The following is an 18,574-nucleotide window of genomic DNA, read 5'->3' as shown; positions in this document are numbered from 1 at the left end:
AATTAACTTACAGCTAAATTATAATGCAGCATCCATTACAAATTCTGTGCTGGGGCAAATGCTTTCAGGTAGCTTATGTGCTCCCTGTACTGATGGAAGTGAAACTGATGCTTCAGAAATATAACAACACACCTTTTAAGAAAGGAAGTGCTTCTGCTTACTAGTATATTATTTATTTAATATATATTTTATATCGGTGACCCTTTTATTACCGAATAAATGTAGAATTCCTGCTTTACTGTCTACATCAGTACTGGCTGCAAGAATCCAGTAGTTATGGATATTTGCTTTCTTTACTGATGTGTACCACAAACATGCATATATACACAAAAACATGCCCTCAAAGGCCGCCATCACTAGCTTGGGAAGGAAAGCCCATGTCTTTGTGGACACTGCCACTGTTGTCATGTAAGCTTCCACTCACATGGGAGCAACTGACCACTGGGAAACACAGCTGTCTTTACACAGGCTAATCAAGACAACATGAGTCACATCTCACATTCCTCCTCCATGGTTGTTTCAGTGCCCAAGCTGTTAACTGGGTTGGGTCATCTGTGTCACACCTAGGGCTTTTTATGCCATTGCAACTGGACCTAGAGAAGACCACAGACTTTTTAAGATTTTCAATTGAACACTCAGACTCTGAGATTAATTTTCTGGATCTAAAGATTAAAAAGGATGGACAAGGGGGACTAAAAACCACATTATTTAGGAAAGAATGTTGGAAAAACAATCTGTTACAATACGACAGTATGCATCCAAGGTTTATATTCAAAAATATAGTGAAGGGACAATATATAAGGATAGATAGAATATGCCAAGAGCTAGATGAAAGAAATAATTAATTCAATAAGCTAGGAAGACTGTTTCAGGAAAGAGGATATAATTCAGACATGGTCATGGCTATACAAGATTCTTTTACACAGGAAAATATTTCTTATAAGAATTATAGATATTCTAACTGTTTTGGTACCAATAAAACTTGGAATTCTTCATATAAATATAATAGAAATTCCTCACAAAGAGATTCAAGGTATGTCAGATGTATTATCACCTACACCAGTGACAATAAACAGATAATTGACATTATTTCAAAGAACTGGCCTATTTTGGTAACGAATGGTGAAATTAAACAGTGGATAGGTGAGAGACCCACTTTTGTATATAAAAATTCAAAGAATCTGAAACGAATATTATGTAATGAAAAAAGACCTAGTAGATCCTACAAAATAAAAAGTTTACTTAATAACATCAATATAGGCACTCATTCATGTGGGAAATGTAGTTCTTGTGTATGGATATCAAAAGAGAAGAGTTTTTTTCATCCTGAGTTATTGTTCAATTTTGAATTTAGATGTACTGCAAACTGTGAAGACAGTAATGTCATCTACTTGGCAACTTGTGAGTCATGCCCAGTATTTTATATAGGCATGACCACAAGAAGACTTAGGGATAGAATACAAGAACACCTATATGCCATTAAAAAAGCTGATCATAAGAATGCTCTATCCAAACACATTATAGATTTCCCTGAACATAAATTCCTCTTTAGAGTTTTACAGAAAAGAGAATTAAATGCTAGGAAAGGTGATAACTTTAATGACTTGGAGAATTTAGAGCTAGACTGGATTTTTAAATTCAGGGCACAAAGATATCCAGGTCTGAATACATATGTGAGTATCAGATCATACCTAAAGAAACGTAGATATTAATCAACTTTTCATTTGTTTCTAGGAATGATGGCCATTATTCCAATAATATGTTAATATGGGTAGGAATCTATACAAGCTTTCCCCCTTTTTTCTCTTTTTTCTCTTTTTCTGATAACTAGTATGCATTTCATTAGATTATACAAAAATATTTATAACCAGATATATAACTATCTAACAACATTCAATAGTTGGTTCATCTGATTAGACATATGTTAATAAGGTATTATGTATATATATAAAAATGAAAGACAATGACATGATTGTTTATTAATTAAAAAAAATTTTCATCCCTGAACTCCATTTATAATGGACTTTAAGTATTAGATACAAGAAATCTGAAGACTTATAACATGTATAAACAACATACCCATATTTATATAGAATATTCTGTGACTATAGCGCTTCTGACAAGACATATATTGCTATATGTACATAAATAGGAAATATGATATATAATATATATCTGAACAAAATCACAGATAGTTTTTTACATTATATATTTTTATAGTGGCTTTATATAGAATTAATATGAGTTTTTATACATAATTAATGATAGATTATAATATGAACAAACCATACTTATGAATTGCCTTTAACATTTATCTATATAAGTTAACACTGGCATTGGATTTTGAAGTATATATGTGTTGTTTTATTGTTCTTTTGAATTTTTACAGAGTTTTGATATAACTACTATTAAATCGGCTATTCATCATGCTGTTATGATATTAATATATATAATCGGTATTATACTTGACAGTATATAGGGCTGTGATGCACTAAATTATTAATTACATACTTGCTATCAACAGTTCATAAATTTTTCTGATATATACTGCATTATTTGAAGCTGATGACTTTAAAAGAAATGTAGCACTAAGTGTTTTTAAGTTACACCCAGTAGTAACTAATTAAATAAGTGATACTTTAACTGCATTGGTTAACTTGGATTAAATCTAATCAGTGTTTTTAGATATATTGAATGTGATTCATTTAACATTTATTGAATCTGAAGAAGCGTGCCTTTGTGGATGCACGCGAAAGCGCTTATTCTCCTGTTTTAATAAAGAAGTGTTTTTTACGTGGTGGTGGCTTCCAGTTTATACTACATTCACGAGGCTGAAGATATAGGAAACCTATGGGCTGATAAATTTAGTTCTAACTTTACCCCTCTCTCCCTTCTGTATGTCCCTCAAGATACACTGGAAACTGGCTCACCTCCAGCTATCACACAAGACCTGCTCTGAAATGTGCTATCAAAAGCTAAATGTACTGCATCAATGGGTCCTGACAATATCTCTGGATGCAACTTAAATAGCATGAAACATGATTTAGCCACACCCTTAATATCACTGTTATGTCTTAGCCATCATATAGGTTTTCTACCAAGCAACTGGAGAACAGATGCTATCATTGCCCTGCGTAAGAGAGGGCCTTCCACAAACACAGGCAATTACACATCCGTAAGTCTGACCAGCCTCATGTAATAAGCCTTGGAAAGTCTTATCATGGAATTAAATACTCAGTGCATAGGGAACCTCCAAACACTAGACTTGTCTCAGTTTGGATTCATCAAGAGCAGGTCAAGCGAACTCAACCTGGTGGAGTTTTTAAAAGTTCACTAAAAAATATGGATAAAGGTAAAACAGTACATACTGTATACCTCAACCTAGACAAAGTTTTTGACACAACTGTTCACTCAGGCATAGTAGGAAAGCTAAATAATCTGGGAATAAATCCCTATATTACTCGCTGGTTTGTCAACTGGCTCACAGATAGGATGCAGATAAAATGGGGGAAATTAACTCCACACTGAGACCAGTCACCAATGGAATCCCTCAGGGGTCTGTGATGGGGACCTCTTCTATTTGGCATCTACTTTTCTGAAGTAAAAGCCAATACCAAATTACTCTGGCTGACTATGTTTGCAGATGGCTGCAAGCTAGGAGTAGTCACTGAATTCCCAAATGATTTTTGCCATCCTGCAGGAAGGTTTCTCTCAAATATGTAACAATACACGCATCAAGCCAAAAATCCAAAAACAGCTGCTGCAGAAGAGAAGTCAGAAAAACATGAATAAACATTTTTCTAACTTCTCTTCTATGGCAGTTGTTTTTGGATTTTTGTCTCAGATAAGTAACAGAGTAAATAAGTAAGTGTCAAAATCATGGTCTAAAACTAAATGCCTAAAAATGCATTATTATATCCTTTGGAAGTCATCTATCCCAGGGAACTACCACATTGTCAATACTGTCCCTAAGAGTTGACCCAGATGTTTGGGATTTGGGAACATGTGTCTATTGTTTAAGAAAGACCTTCTATATTGCACAGTTTATAAACAAAGGGACTGTGTCTAAATAGTGGGATGACATTGTCCTTTTCTCAGCCCTCATTAGTCCAAGCATTGAATATAATGCCCCCTTTGGCATGTATCTGTCCAGACACATGCAACAACTGGAACACCCACAGAGATACCTTCGTAAAAGGTACATGGCCTAAACAACATGTCCTACATGGACCGACTCAAAGCTCTGTCACTGTACTCAGTATCCTACAGACTGCTAAGATGTGATCTGTGTGTGGCAAACAAGGCATCATCCAACCCATTAGAGATGGATTTACTGCACATCAGCAAGTCAAACAGCATCAAAAATAGTCGGCCCCTTCTGCATCTGGTTTGGAGGGACAGATATAGCTATACCGCTGTTATGAAAAGAGTCCCCATCCACATAAAACAAAGTTCATCCCTATCCATTTTCAATGGCAGCTTAGATCACTGGAAGGGAAACAGAAAATGTATCCCAGAATTGCTCACTGTACTACTAATGGACAGATGCTGCTCCCAAATGCTCTATCCCTTGCATGGATGTCCTCAAATTATTTACGGTATGATCCCAGTTATTCTCATTATGAGTAATATATAATTATCGACCATTGGATGGGTAAGAACAATCTATAGCCAAATGGGACAGGTTATTATGAGCACAAAAATAGAAATTGGTTAATGTTAAAATGGCCCTCAAGGGCAGATAGCCTGGTCCTTACCTCTGAACCTGTGAACCTATAATATAATTTCCTAACCCTTTAACAAGAAGACTGATGGTTTCAGAAATCTGAGTTACTCACAACAGCTTCAAAAAGTTCCTGCAATCTTACTACCTCCTTAAAATGAGTTACATGCCAACAGTGTGGAATTTGAAAAAAGAAATGAGTTATGCTGTGTGTTCCAAGCTTGGCATAAGACTCATAAGCCCTGGTTTTCAAAAAATTATACCCAGAACATATGAATTGGGGGGAAAAAGCCATACAAATAATTTTAACCATAAAAGCATCATTTGACAACAATGACAACAGTACAAGGCATGATAGCACAGGCCTATAATTTTATCCAGTGCCTCTATTTAGTCTGTGATAGAGACTGGATACTGTCTATCTATCCATACCACTGTCACCAATTAATGTGTAATGGCAAGGGGTTATGGTCTCATGTTCAACACTACTTACCACCAAATAAAATGTCATAGTATGAGCTCTAAATTCCACACTGCTGGCATGAATTATTAAGTTGAGCATATGGTCTCTCAAGCTACGTCACAGACCACTTAATTATATTAATTTGGATGATTGGCCTTAAAAGTGTTTGGCTAATACACATTGATGCATTAGGTTAGGAACAGATTAGGAATATTCAAATAAACCTTGCAGATGCAGATCAGAATTTTAATCTCTGTCTTTTCAAGATTTCACCCACTTTGTTCTTATGCTAATGCCTTCCAATGTGATCTTATGAAAGTAGCCCAGATCTGGCCAAAACTATTTAACACACACACACACACACACACACACACACACACACACACACACACACACACACACACACACACACACACACACACACACACACACACACACACACACACATACACACACATATATATATACATGCGCATGCATGCGCGCCCAAGAAACAGTTTCCGAGGAGGTACTAATGATATCTTTCTAGTGATGGTACCCCCTTTTTTGTCTTTATAGTAATTCTGCCACCTGTTAGGTCAATCCAGTACACAATGCACACAGTTACTGTCCAGTTTTAAAATGAGTCGACTGTATTATAATCATTTAATTGTTAAGACTAAAACAGTTAAAATTCAAAAGGCAAGTGCCAACAGTTAATGCTATATTCAGGCTGAGTAGATGCATTAATCTCCAGACATTATCTTTTTTAACTGAATAGTAAACACGGTGGAAATAAAACAACAAACACTGAAAGAAACCTTCTGTTATGTACCAAAATCAGTAAGCTTTTTCCATCACTGTTAAACATATCAAGATACTTCATTAGATTGTTTTAATTATTAAAACAATGCAATTTTTTTATACTGAATAATTTTAGATGAGTTGTGTTTGGTATTTTGCAAAGTAACTTAAAAATTGTTTATGCATTCTGCATTCTTACAGTAAAATAATGCACATATTAAAATGTACATACTTAAACTATTCATTTACACTTTAAATTTTGTTAATGTTATGCATTTGTGTCTTCTCCTCAGTTAAATATATTTTCTGTTAAATAACCTTTAAACCTGAGTAAAGACGTGGTGGTATGTAAATATCTAAAAACAACTGCCACATATATTCACATTTCTCTACATGTCTCCCTATCAATAGCTATTTCTCACATCTTATCAATAAAATGTAATGACATAAAAGTACATTTAAAAAAATCCTCATAATCTTTTGTATATCCAAAGAATGCACTAACAAGGCTTCTGTTTTGGGTAGCATACATGTGCTTGGATACTCTATGTTTTCATATCAAAGATTTTTTTCCTATGTAAATTAACTTACAGCTAAATTATAATGCAGCATCCATTACAAATTCTGTGCTGGGACAAATGCTTTCAGGTAGCTTATGTGCTCCCTGTACTGATGGAAGTGAAACTGGATGCTTCAGAAATATAACAACACACCTTTTAAGAAAGGAAGTGCTTCTGCTTACTAGTATATTATTTATTTAATATATATTTTATATCGGTGACCCTTTTATTACTGAATAAATGTAGAATTCCTGCTTTACTGTCTACATCAGTACTGACTGCAAGAATCCAGTAGTTATGGATATTTGCTTTCTTTACTGATGTGTACCACAAACATGCATATATACACAAAAACATGCCCTCAAAGGCCGCCATCACTAGCTTGGGAAGGAAAGCCCATGTCTTTGTGGACACTGCCACTGTTGTCATGTAAGCTTCCACTCACATGGGAGCAACTGACCACTGGGAAACACAACTGTCTTTACACAGGCTACTCAAGACAACATGAGTCACATCTCACATTCCTCCTCCATGGTTGTTTCAGTGCCCAAGCTGTTAACTGGGTTGGGTCATGTGTCACACCTAGGGCTTTTTATGCCATTGCAACTGAGAACCAGACAAATGGAATAACTTTAGCTAATAGCGTGAGAGGTGCACATACATCAGAAGTGGTAAGATTTACAACTATGACTTAATACTACAAAATGAGAATGGCAACACATCAGTTTTGAAGTCATGCAAAATGTTTACAATCAGCAAATTAAATGTCTGACCATGCACCAAACTGAACACACCACCATGCCCTTCACTTTATCTTGCTGTGATGTCAGTGCTATAACTAGTAATAAGGAGATTGGCAGGGGAACACTGGTCTACCTTACTGTGCAACACAGAGTGTTTGAGAGGTCTCCTTAATTAATTATTAGGACATATTGTCTTTGGTACTCTTGTGCTGTGATTTAGCATTAACCTAGCAACTCAGTACAAATCTGTGCTGACCTGCTGGCTGACATCTGATTCCAGCGCTTCCTCCCTTGGAGGAAGACGTGTTATCTTAAACTGGACACAATAGTCTAGATGTATTCTGGAGCTGTGCATAATACTCAGTATGGTCTTCAGATGTGCAGACTGTATTCTAGATTGTCCTTCTGCACAAAGCAGTCTAGATGGGGTCGTACAGATTCTATTGTTTATGATAAGCCTATGTAGAAAAAGACGCAACTTTGATGTTTTTTGTACGCTAGTGTCAACTTGTTAATCAAATATCCCCTTGCATTTCTCTTGTACTGAAGGCTTGTCCCAGAACATGATTATTTGTTTGTTGAAAGATTAGATTCAAATAAAATCAATTTAAATGTCTTGCTGGCATATTTAATCAATTTCTAGTAAGTATATTTGAAAGTTAGAAGCTTCAGGTTTACTGATGGAAGTAGAACAAATGGTGAAAACAGTCTTGATCTGTTGTGAATGCTGATAACTTAAGCACTGAAGTAACATGAAACTGCATAATTGTCTGAACCAGAAAGTATATAAGAAAAGTAACTGCAAAGATCCTGAAGTTAAATTCTCTCTCTTTGAAACAGTTTGAATTTACTCATTTCTAAAGACAGAAAAATGTTGCAGTTAGTTATATTTTAAAGTTAGTGAGGGCCTATTCTTCTAAAGTCCTTACTGTGCCCTGGACTGGCAGTATTATACTGAATAAGTATCACTGCTCACATTACTACCCATAAGTCAAAAATAAACAACAAAAAATATATGAAGTTTTCCAAAGAGTAAGCAGCCCAGCCTTCAACATGTTCGTTTCTCTTGCTGCAGGTCATATGTGTCTGATGCTGGAGAACAGTCATATCCCGCCAGCCCCAGTCACCTTGCACAACATGCAGCTGCCCTGGCAGCACTGTTACCAATAGAGGGAAAAGAAATCATGGCTTTAGCTAACCAAATGCAGGAACGTGGCTACAGAGCATCGGCACCAGGAAGCCGTCAGAATTCTCTTACCAGGGTACAGCAGCAACATGTACCTCAACTGTCAGACAACATGCTTAACGGCCCGAGACCACAGATGATCAAGGACTACAGGTACAGTATGCCAGACTGAATTAAACTTTCTTCTGTCTTACTTTTCATCTTAACAAATAGAGAAATAGCTTTATTTACCATCACTGCAAGGTTTCCTAGGAACTATGGAGACCTCCCATGAAAATAAGCATTTTAAAACACTAATTAAGACAGCAAATGATCAATAAAGCTGGCTGGTATTACTACCAAACTAAATCAGAAATAATACCATATACAGACACATTTCAGTTCATCAGAGCTCATCAGGGTGCCTGGGTACTACTGTAGCAGATTAGTAGATGTTGTCTATAAAAGAAAGAGCTTCTCATTGTTTTTCCTTGCATTGCATTGTTACTTGCATGCCTTTCATTTTGGGAATAGATAGTTTGCTATGTATAGAAATTCAAATCTTAAGTCTAGTCTAAATCTGAAATGCTGAAAAAAGACAGCAGTAGAGATGACCACAACCCATCTATACTCAAGCAAAAATCATGTCCATTAGTGACATTTTGTCAGCTGAAGTAACATAACACTACATGACTGTTACCCATTGACAGCTTCTATTAACATGCTTCTGTCTTGGAAGGCAATCTAATGGCATGACACATTGAGAATTTAATGCCTTGTTTTTGGTTTAATGACCTAGTATGTGTAAGAAAGAGGCCTTGTCAAGAAAAAGAAGACTGAAAACTTCACCTATTTTTTTTGAGGATGGGTGACTTTATCTTCCTAATTGATGGCCACTTAGCAGCTAAAAGGGGAAATGTTATGTTAGCTCAAAGCACAGCTGGAAATTAAATAAGCTAACTGCAATTCTTGGTAAAGTTTGTAAAGCTTGGTCCTGTTGAATAATCTGGCATTTGGAATGGTAGCTCAGCCCCCTTGGTGGCAGGGCTGTCTTCATGCAGTTTATTTTTACTGTTATCAGAGACAAACTTTTACTGGAAATACAGGCAGCCGGAATCCTGCAATTGACCCAGCTGATTCTGTTGGCCCTGCATACTTTGACAGGAAAAAGTAGAATAATGTATTAAACAGCTAGTGACAATGGGCTGATATAATTGTGCAGCCAGTCATATAGGAATGTGTCCATATTTACAAAAAAACAAAAAATTATATTATGTATAAACATACAAAATTAAGTTGAATCTCTAGAAGATCAGCCTTATAAATTGTGAAAATCAAATATCCAGAGGTGGTACCTCCTTCAAGGTCTCTATGTACTCCATGCTCTCAAAAATATTGTTGCAACATCTACAGTATGGACTTGCCCTAGTCTAGTCTCTACACATTCTTTATAATAAAAAAGGCAGGTTTGCCAGATGTGCCTGAACCATGCATGAACCCTTACCAAGTGATCTGGTAGCAGTTGTCCCTTCAAGAGTTTTTCCTGTATTCTGTCAATCAAATAAGTTGTGGTGGGAGGATTGTGCTGTGACGCAAGAAACAGACATTGTATGTGCCCTTCCATTCTGGCTCATATGCACTAAGCCCAGATGGTCTTTTACCTCACCCCACAATAATCAATGCATGTGTGAAGGTGGGTGCATTGGCAACCATGGTGCATACTCTGAATGATGAAACTAGAAAGCCTTCCTATGCTGCTGCTTTAGTTGGAAGGGCTGTACTTAATGTATAGGCTTTGATCTAGATTATTTCAGTAAATATATTAATAATAATAATTATAATAATACTATAAATTTTAATGAATAGCCATATAATATTGTGTACCTCTAGTACAAGTGAAAGGAGGAAATGCTGTCAAATCCATGCATTTTACAGTTGCCCGCCCCCCACTCACTCACTCACTCACTCACTCACTCACTCACTCACTCACTCACTCACTCACTCACTCACTCACTCACTCACTCACTCACTCACTCACTCACTCACTCCATCCTTTCTACTATGCTTTTCAGTGATTTTTAAATTTAAAACTGTGCTGCATTCCACTCTGTTTTGTGGCATAAACTCTATCATTCTGGTATTCTTTCAGTCAAGTCATATGCAAAGCTTCAGCGTGTGTTTTATGGATCATTAATTTTCCAGAGTTTACAGATAAAGGGAATATATTAACTTGTATGTATTACTGTTTGTTCAACGTTTATAGTGTGTGACAGTAACTTATTCTGTAATTATTACTAAGTAAAATGTAACAGTGAATCATGCAGAACACTGTTCTGTATCACAGGTGACACTGGCTAATAACAGGGAAGTTTGTATGTCTATTTTACCACTTGCAAATAATCCTATCATTCCCCATGGCCATCTAGAGAATATGGTTACTGCAACATAGACCATTCTAGTAGTACTTTAATTTTATTTCCTTAAATATTTTTTTTTTTGTTAGATACTTCAGTTACTGGAACAATGTTGGTATTTTAATTTCTGAGTCCCTTTGAATTATTTGGCCTTTTCATAGTTTGGTTGGTGCTTTCTAGAATCTCACAGCCACCCTGCTTTGAGAGGCCTAACTTATTTATATTGTGCCATTACAGCTAATGTGAGTGGAGTTATAAAAAAATCTACCCATTTAATATAATTCTTTTTATCACATACATGGTGGGAGTTTTTTTTATTTGCTGTGATGGTGAAAATATTTTGTATTTGCTGACTTGTATTACTTGCTTATATGTTTTACAAGTGTCTATATGCTATGTACTTTAAACTGCTCAGTTTGGCCTTTAGAGCTGTGGTTACTATTACCAATAATTATTATTATTTTGGCATGTTTTTGAATGTTAATATGTTTTCATTCAGTTACCATTTTTCTGTTATAGCAAAAAAGATTCAGGTGTGGGACTTTAATTACTATTGGTAATTTTGCTTCCCTCATTTAGCATGGTGTGGGGTATTTTATTATATTATTACATATTATGTATTGTGTTATTTGAATCTTGTATTTAGATTATATAGTGGTATCCTTTGATGTTTATATTGACTTTTATATTTATTGATCAATTGAAGAGAAGACTGTCCTAAATTTGGGATCTTTTTATTGAATTCTATTGGCTTGTCTTACCTATACTGCTGTCATCTGTATTTTTATTGGGTTGATGGTTGCTTATTGCTAATTGCCATTAGGATGGGAGGCCCAATGTGCCATGATCTCTATATCTCCACTTATGATTCACTGTATATCAGTTAGGGTAATTAGACACCAGCTTAGGTTTGAAATGATATTGTGACCAGGGCTCACCTGCTTTAATGAAGTATCATGGGAGGTGAATTGTCTTGAAATTTTTTGAAGGTCCTTTTTTCTTATATTCCCCTCTGCTTCTCTGCTATTTAAAACTGATCCCTATAAAACACGACTGTTCCTAGTTTGGACCTGATATTATTTTGGACCTGCTTTGGGAAGTGGACATAGCATTTATTACTGAAACCTGGTTTCGTTAAAACTTGGACTCCATTTTGTATCATCGATACTACAAGTTGAAGTGGCAATTGAGGCTAAAAGCAAATATTCCACCAGGTCTCAATGAATACATAAACATTAAAGCAGTATTAGTAGAAAGAGCGGGGAGAATTTGACTTTTGTAGCATATACAAAAATATATAAAAATACAAAAATACACAAAATAATAGAATCATATATATATATATATATATATATATATATATATATATATATATATATATATATATATATATATATATATATTTTTTTTTTTTTGAAGGTGTTGAATTTTTGGACAAATTATAGTTGTATTTATATTTACTTATTTATTTACATTTTATGTATAATTGATAGCATGATGTTTTCTATACAAAAAAAGTAGTACAATATTTGATTCATGGTTTTTATATAAAATTGTCATGCAATGCATTTTTTAGCTGTCGGTGGTCACTTTAAAATTTTAATTGTTTAGGTCATAGGGTATTATATATAACAAGTGTAGCACTAGTAATGTTTTATCTGATGAAGTCTTGCATCGAGACGAAAGCGCTCATGTTTTGTTGGATTTATTAAAAGCTGTGGAATTTTTTATCCTGTTGGTGGCCTGGAGCTTATTTCGTTCATTATAGTTTAGTTTGGACTTGGTTGTTTTGTTTGAGTATATTTTGGTTAGCTCTAGTAGTCCGCCTAAGGATTGGTTTTACACTTCTTGTACTATTTGTGCTACCATTATGGAAGGATCCCCCAGTGATTCTACAATTATTGGTCATGAAGTACTTTTTAGTCCTAGTTGCATTACTAGGAAACAACAAGAAGTAGTTAAAGTGCTTGAAGAACTGGCCAGCCTCAGAGGAGATCTAACTAGACTCTTAGACTTGTTTAGTCAAGCTGAATCAGTAGAGGGAGCTTGTATAGTTCGCAACCAACCAGTTCAAACTTCGGCGGGGTTTTCCACGTCATCTCCATGCTCTAGGGTCGAGAGCAATGGTGGAAACAAGGTGGACGCCAATGTATGTCTTTTGATAATACATCTGGTGAGGTTTTGGCCGCAGAGAACGCACGGCTTGAATGCAATGGGTCCACCATTGATCACCAGGATCGTGGGCAGCAATTTATTAACAAAAAGCCAAAAGGTACTGTACATCAAGTCAATTTCCTTGTTAAAGATAAAGCGACTGACAGTAACGCTGTTGTTTCGGCAGCAAACACTTTACAAAATGAACAATCCTTTTGTTTTAAAGATGTTTTAGATAAAAATTTTGACTTTAACTCGATCTCTTCAGCACATCCAGTTCAAGACAGTATTGTGGGTCACGGCATGGATGAATCGAACGTGCCTACATTAAAGGACATGATGTTACTGTTTGAGAAAAAATTGTTCAAATACAAACATTTGCAGATTGATAATTGTTATTTGAACTATTGTATGAGCCATAAAATAATACCTCAGGGTCTTAGAATGTACAAATACCCATTTGGTATTGTATATTCAGATGTTGTTTTAAATGATTTTCATAATTTTTTTGATGAATGTGGGTTGGGTTTAATTTCCAAGCTTATTAAATATAATGAATCGACTTTGAAAAGTTTGCTTGTAGATATAAACAAACTTCATCAAGACATTTCTAATGACTTGTTGTTTGACGAATATAGAGAGTTGTACAACAGGATTTTGAAAAGAACTGATGATAGGATTAATAAAGTGTATTTTAGGAAACAGAAAAAACTTTTTAGGGATAAAGAACAATACACTAAAGGTAATATGTACCCGGGGCCTCTTAATTATTATAACAAGAATTATAAGACACAGAATAGGGTTCACACTAGGCATAGGGGTACGGAAGAAACAAGTGTTACATATAGACCTGGTTTTATTGAACATTATAATGACCATGGGACTGTCCCCAAAAGGGTGTTGGATGAACTAGATTCCTTTTCTGAAACCATTGATAATCTTCTAGTCCCCAGGAGGTCGGAGCGTTTGGCAAACAAAGTCCGACCTCCTTCAGACCCAGGCTGTTCGACAGGTTCACATGGGAACAGCTATGGATGGAAGAGTGTGGGGAAGAAGGGCAGATAAATATTATACAGAGTGTTGACGGTATAGTTAACGAATATAGGGGTTTTAAAATTTTCAACTACACCACCACAGTCCTACACAAGAATTATTTTGACCTTTTTTCAAAAGGTTTTAAATTTGTTAGGTCTCAGTTTGGTGACCTGGCCCATATTTTAATAGATTTTAAATTATATTTGAGGAAATTAAATTTAAATTTGGCTTACAAGAAAACTGTAAGCGATAAAAGTCATACCAACAAGGGACTTATTAGGAATAGTACTTATAACCCACCCCTGCATCCGGCTTTATTAACCTTTGAGAACATTGTTACTAATGAAATCTATGAAGCATTTGCAAAAAATAAAAAGAGAACAGAATATCACAATTTGAGTAAAGATGAGGAGAAGTTGCTTTTTGATTTACAGACACAGAAAAATATTCGGGTTATGAAGCCTGATAAAGGCGGGGGAGTGGTTCTGTTTGACAATGAGGAATATAGTAATGCGTTGACCAACATCTTGATGGACACCAACATATATACACCTGTCTCATACAATGAAATACAAATAGCCTATAGAAGGATTGATTCACTTCTGGAGGAATATTTAGTTGAAAGTAGAATTGATTTATCAACACATCACTATTTAAGACAATATGATCCTATCATTCCACATTTTTCTGGAGTCCCCAGAGTTCATAATTTTTTATTAGAACCCCCATTTAGGCCTATCGTCTCGGCTAGAAATTCTAAAACACATCCGATTGCAGTATACATAGATAGTTTAACCAAGAGTATAGTTACCAAAATGGAACATTTAATTAAAGATTCCTGGGAATTTCTTGGAAAATTAAATAAAGAACTGTGGACTGCGAACTGTATCTTTCTGACTATAGATGTAAAAGATTTGTTTACATGTATACCACGAATTGTAGGACACGAGTTCTTTGGAGATAGTATTTATAAACATTCAAATTTGACTAATGATCAACAGTTACTGATTTTAGAACTTATGGAAGTTGTTTTCAATAATAATTACATCCGTTTTCAGGGTGAATATTACCAACAGACGAGTGGCGTAGCAATGGGGGCAGCTTGTGCCCCCGTATATGCAAATTTAGTGATGTTAGAGTGGGAAGAAAGATTTGTGTTTAAGAGTGTATACAAGCAACACATTAAGTGTTATTTGAGATTTTTGGATGATATCTTTATTTTATGGAATGGTAATCAGGAAGGTATAATCCCATTTATGGAATATCTGAATAACACAACTGAATTTCTTTCTTTTACACATACTATTAATGTAAGTAGTATTAACTATCTCAACATCACTATTCATAAGACACCACAGGGATTTAAATCCAGGATATTCTGCAAGGACACTTGGTGTAACAGTTATCTGCACCATGAGAGCTTTCACCCTTATCATCAAAAAAAAGAGTCTCATTAAGGGACAAGCAGTCAGAGTAGCGAGAATGACATCTGACTTCTTGGATTTATTTGAGGAATTTGTATTCCTGAGCAAAAAGTTCATTGAGAGGGGATATCCTAAGAACTGGTAGGAAAAATTCTGGAAGATGTATATAGTGGATGGGGTACCAGGTACAAAGCACTACTTGGATTACCATTCCATGAAGCAGTGGAATCAAATAAGGAAGAAAGAAACTATCAAGGGGCTTGTATTACGGAGTTCAATATATTTTCTGACTTGTTCATACTGATAGTGAAGACAAATTGCTGTATACTGAAAACCAATAAGGAATTATATGAAGTGATTGGGGAGAGACCACGATTTACTTTTAGGACAGGTGTCAATTTTAAAAGGTTGTTTGAAAGAATCAATTACAGGGAGATTCAAGGGAGAGGAACTAACGCATGTGGTAGGTGTGGGTTATGTTCTCATATATTTAAAGACGCATCTTTGAGATTAAAAAACGGATTGAATAGTGTAGTTAAATTCTGTAAAGGGAATTGTAACACTATGATGTTAGTCTATTTAGCTATATGTTCCCAGTGCTCGGCATTCTATGTAGGAAAAACCGAAAGGGCACTGAAGGTAAGAATGTACGAGCACTTGAACGATATTAGGACAAGGAAAGAAACTAGTGCCCTATATAAACATGCTGTTTCTTGTACAGCTTTTAATGGCTTTAAGTTTGGAATAATAGATTTGATTAAGAATAACAACAGAGGGGGTGATATGAAAAATGTACTACTCAACAGGGAGTTGAAGAGTCAACTGTGGCTAAAAGCAAATATTCCACCAGGTCTCAATGAATACATAAACATTAAAGCAGTATTAATAGAAAGAGCGGGGAGAATTTGACTTTTGTAGCATATACAAAAATATATAAAAATACAAGAATACACAAAGTAATAGAATCATATATATATATATATATATATATATATATATATATATATATATATATATTTTGAAGGTGTTGAATTTTTGGACAAATTATAGTTGTATTTATATTTACTTATTTATTTACATTTTATGTATAATTTATACAATGATGTTTTCTATACAAAAAAAGTGGTACAATATTTGATTCATGGTTTTTATATAAAATTGTCAAGCAATGCATTTTTTAGCTGTCGGTGGTCACTTTAAAATTTTAATTGTTTAGGTCATAGGGTATTATATATAACAAGTGTAGCACTAGTACTGTTTTATCTGATGAAGTCTTGCATCGAGACGAAAGCGCTCATGTTTTGTTGGATTTATTAAAAGCTGTGGAATTTTTTATCCTGTTGGTGTCCTGGAGCTTATTTCATTCATTGCTTATTGCTAATTGCCATTAGGATGGGAGGCCCAATGTGCCATGATCTCTATATCTCCACTTATGATTCACTGTATATCAGTTAGGGTAATTAGACACCAGCTTAGTTTTGAAATGATATTGTGACCAGGGCTCTCCTGCTTTAATGAAGTATCATGGGAGGTGAATTGTCTTGAAATTTTTTGAAGGTCCTTTTTTCTTATATTCCCCTCTGGTTCTCTGCTATTTAAAACTGATCCCTATAAAACAAGACTGTTCCTAGTTTGGACCTGATATTATTTTGGACCTGCTTTGGGAAGTGGATATAGCATTTATTACTGAAACCTGGTTTCGTTAAAACTTGGACTCCATTTTGTATCATCGATACTACAAGTGCCCCATGTTTTTCAAAGTCGTAGAGAAGGAATAATCAATGCTGAATATTTTCCATTATTTTAAAGTACATTGTGAATTGACCAAGGTAAAATGAAGAAATACCAACTCTTTGCAAATTTCTCTTGATATATTTTCCAACATTTTCCAATATTATGTTTAAGCTTATCAATAGGGAAAAGATTGTCACCTATTACTGTTTTATAGATGACCTCTTTTTTGTATGGAGGGGAACAGAGTCTGAACTGGCCATATTTTTAGAAGATATGAACAACAGCACCTCTTTTTTTGTGATTTACTGGTGGTTGGGACACCTCAAAAGTCTGTTTTTTTAGACATAGATGTGCTGAAAGAGGAAGGAAAGGATGTTTTGGGTTCAGTTATCAGTTACACAAATGTAGCCAGTAATGGATCATTGTATTACTCCGGTATGCATCCTACCTAAGTCAAGTATAATATTATTAAAGGACATTTAGTAAGATTAAATAGGTTGACAAGTGACAAGACAAGGTTAGATTCTTTGGCGGAGGAGCTGCATTGTAGGTTTAAAAATAGAGGATACTCCCCTGAGGTTGTGAATGAGGTTTTAAAAAGTAATTGCAACCTGGAAGGAACAGGAGAGAACATTCAAGGTGACAAATACTGGGTTACCTCCATGTTGTTAACGTTTACTGTTGACAGTAAAGAAATTAAGGACATAATATCTAATAACTGGAGAATTTTAGTGTCTAATAGTGATTTATAGGCAGTTGTGGGAGAGGTACCTCTTTTTGTCAACAAAAGAGCAAAGCATTGTAAAGAAATGTTATAAAGTGGACACAACAAGGGGGATAAAAATGGTGGAGGCAATTTTAAGTGCAAAAGTTGTAACTTTTGCAAATGCATTTCAGAAGGGTCAGTTTTTGAAGTTTGCACTCACCAAAGGGCTTGTCAGGTTCCTGGGATTTTTAGTTGTAAATCCACCTATGTGATGTATATGGCCAAATGTTCGGTTTGTCCTTCATTTTACATTGGAAAGACTAACAGACAATTGAGAAATAGGATTTATGAGCATTATTATGCTATGAAAAGAACAATTTGGACAACGCCATTTACAAGCATACTCTTACATGTCTAGGTAATAACAATGGAGTCAAATTCTCTTTTGGGGTTATTGATCATGTCCCCAGAATTTTAAAGGGGACAGAGATGGGGAACTTGACAGAGGGAGTTCAAATGGCAAATTTTATTGGATGCGTGTAGGGCACCAGGCTTGATAATGGAGTTAATTATAAAGTAGTTTTAAAAAGAAAGGCATATTATAATAAATGTAAATAGGATTTGTTTACATATGCATACACATGTTTTTAATGTTTCACTCAAGAAATAT

At 35.1% G+C, this 18,574-nt stretch overlaps 1 protein-coding gene across 3 annotated transcripts in view; it reads left to right on the top strand.

Annotated features, from left to right (window-relative positions):
* Window positions 1–18,574, top strand: part of LOC122790096 (wiskott-Aldrich syndrome protein family member 3-like) — a 995,086-nt gene that overhangs the window by 875,146 nt on the left and 101,366 nt on the right. For all 3 annotated transcript variants that reach the window (XM_044057665.1, XM_044057666.1, XM_044057667.1), the window contains one exon: window positions 8,348–8,611. In XM_044057665.1, coding sequence (XP_043913600.1) covers window positions 8,348–8,611 — 264 coding nt within the window. The remainder of the gene's footprint in view (window positions 1–8,347; window positions 8,612–18,574) is intronic.

The sequence above is a fragment of the Protopterus annectens genome, chromosome 15.part0, assembly GCF_019279795.1.
Source record: "Protopterus annectens isolate FY-2018-M chromosome 15.part0, PAN1.0, whole genome shotgun sequence".
NCBI classification, from domain to species: domain Eukaryota; kingdom Metazoa; phylum Chordata; order Ceratodontiformes; family Protopteridae; genus Protopterus; species Protopterus annectens.
This window is presented reverse-complemented; position numbering and strand designations above follow the sequence as displayed.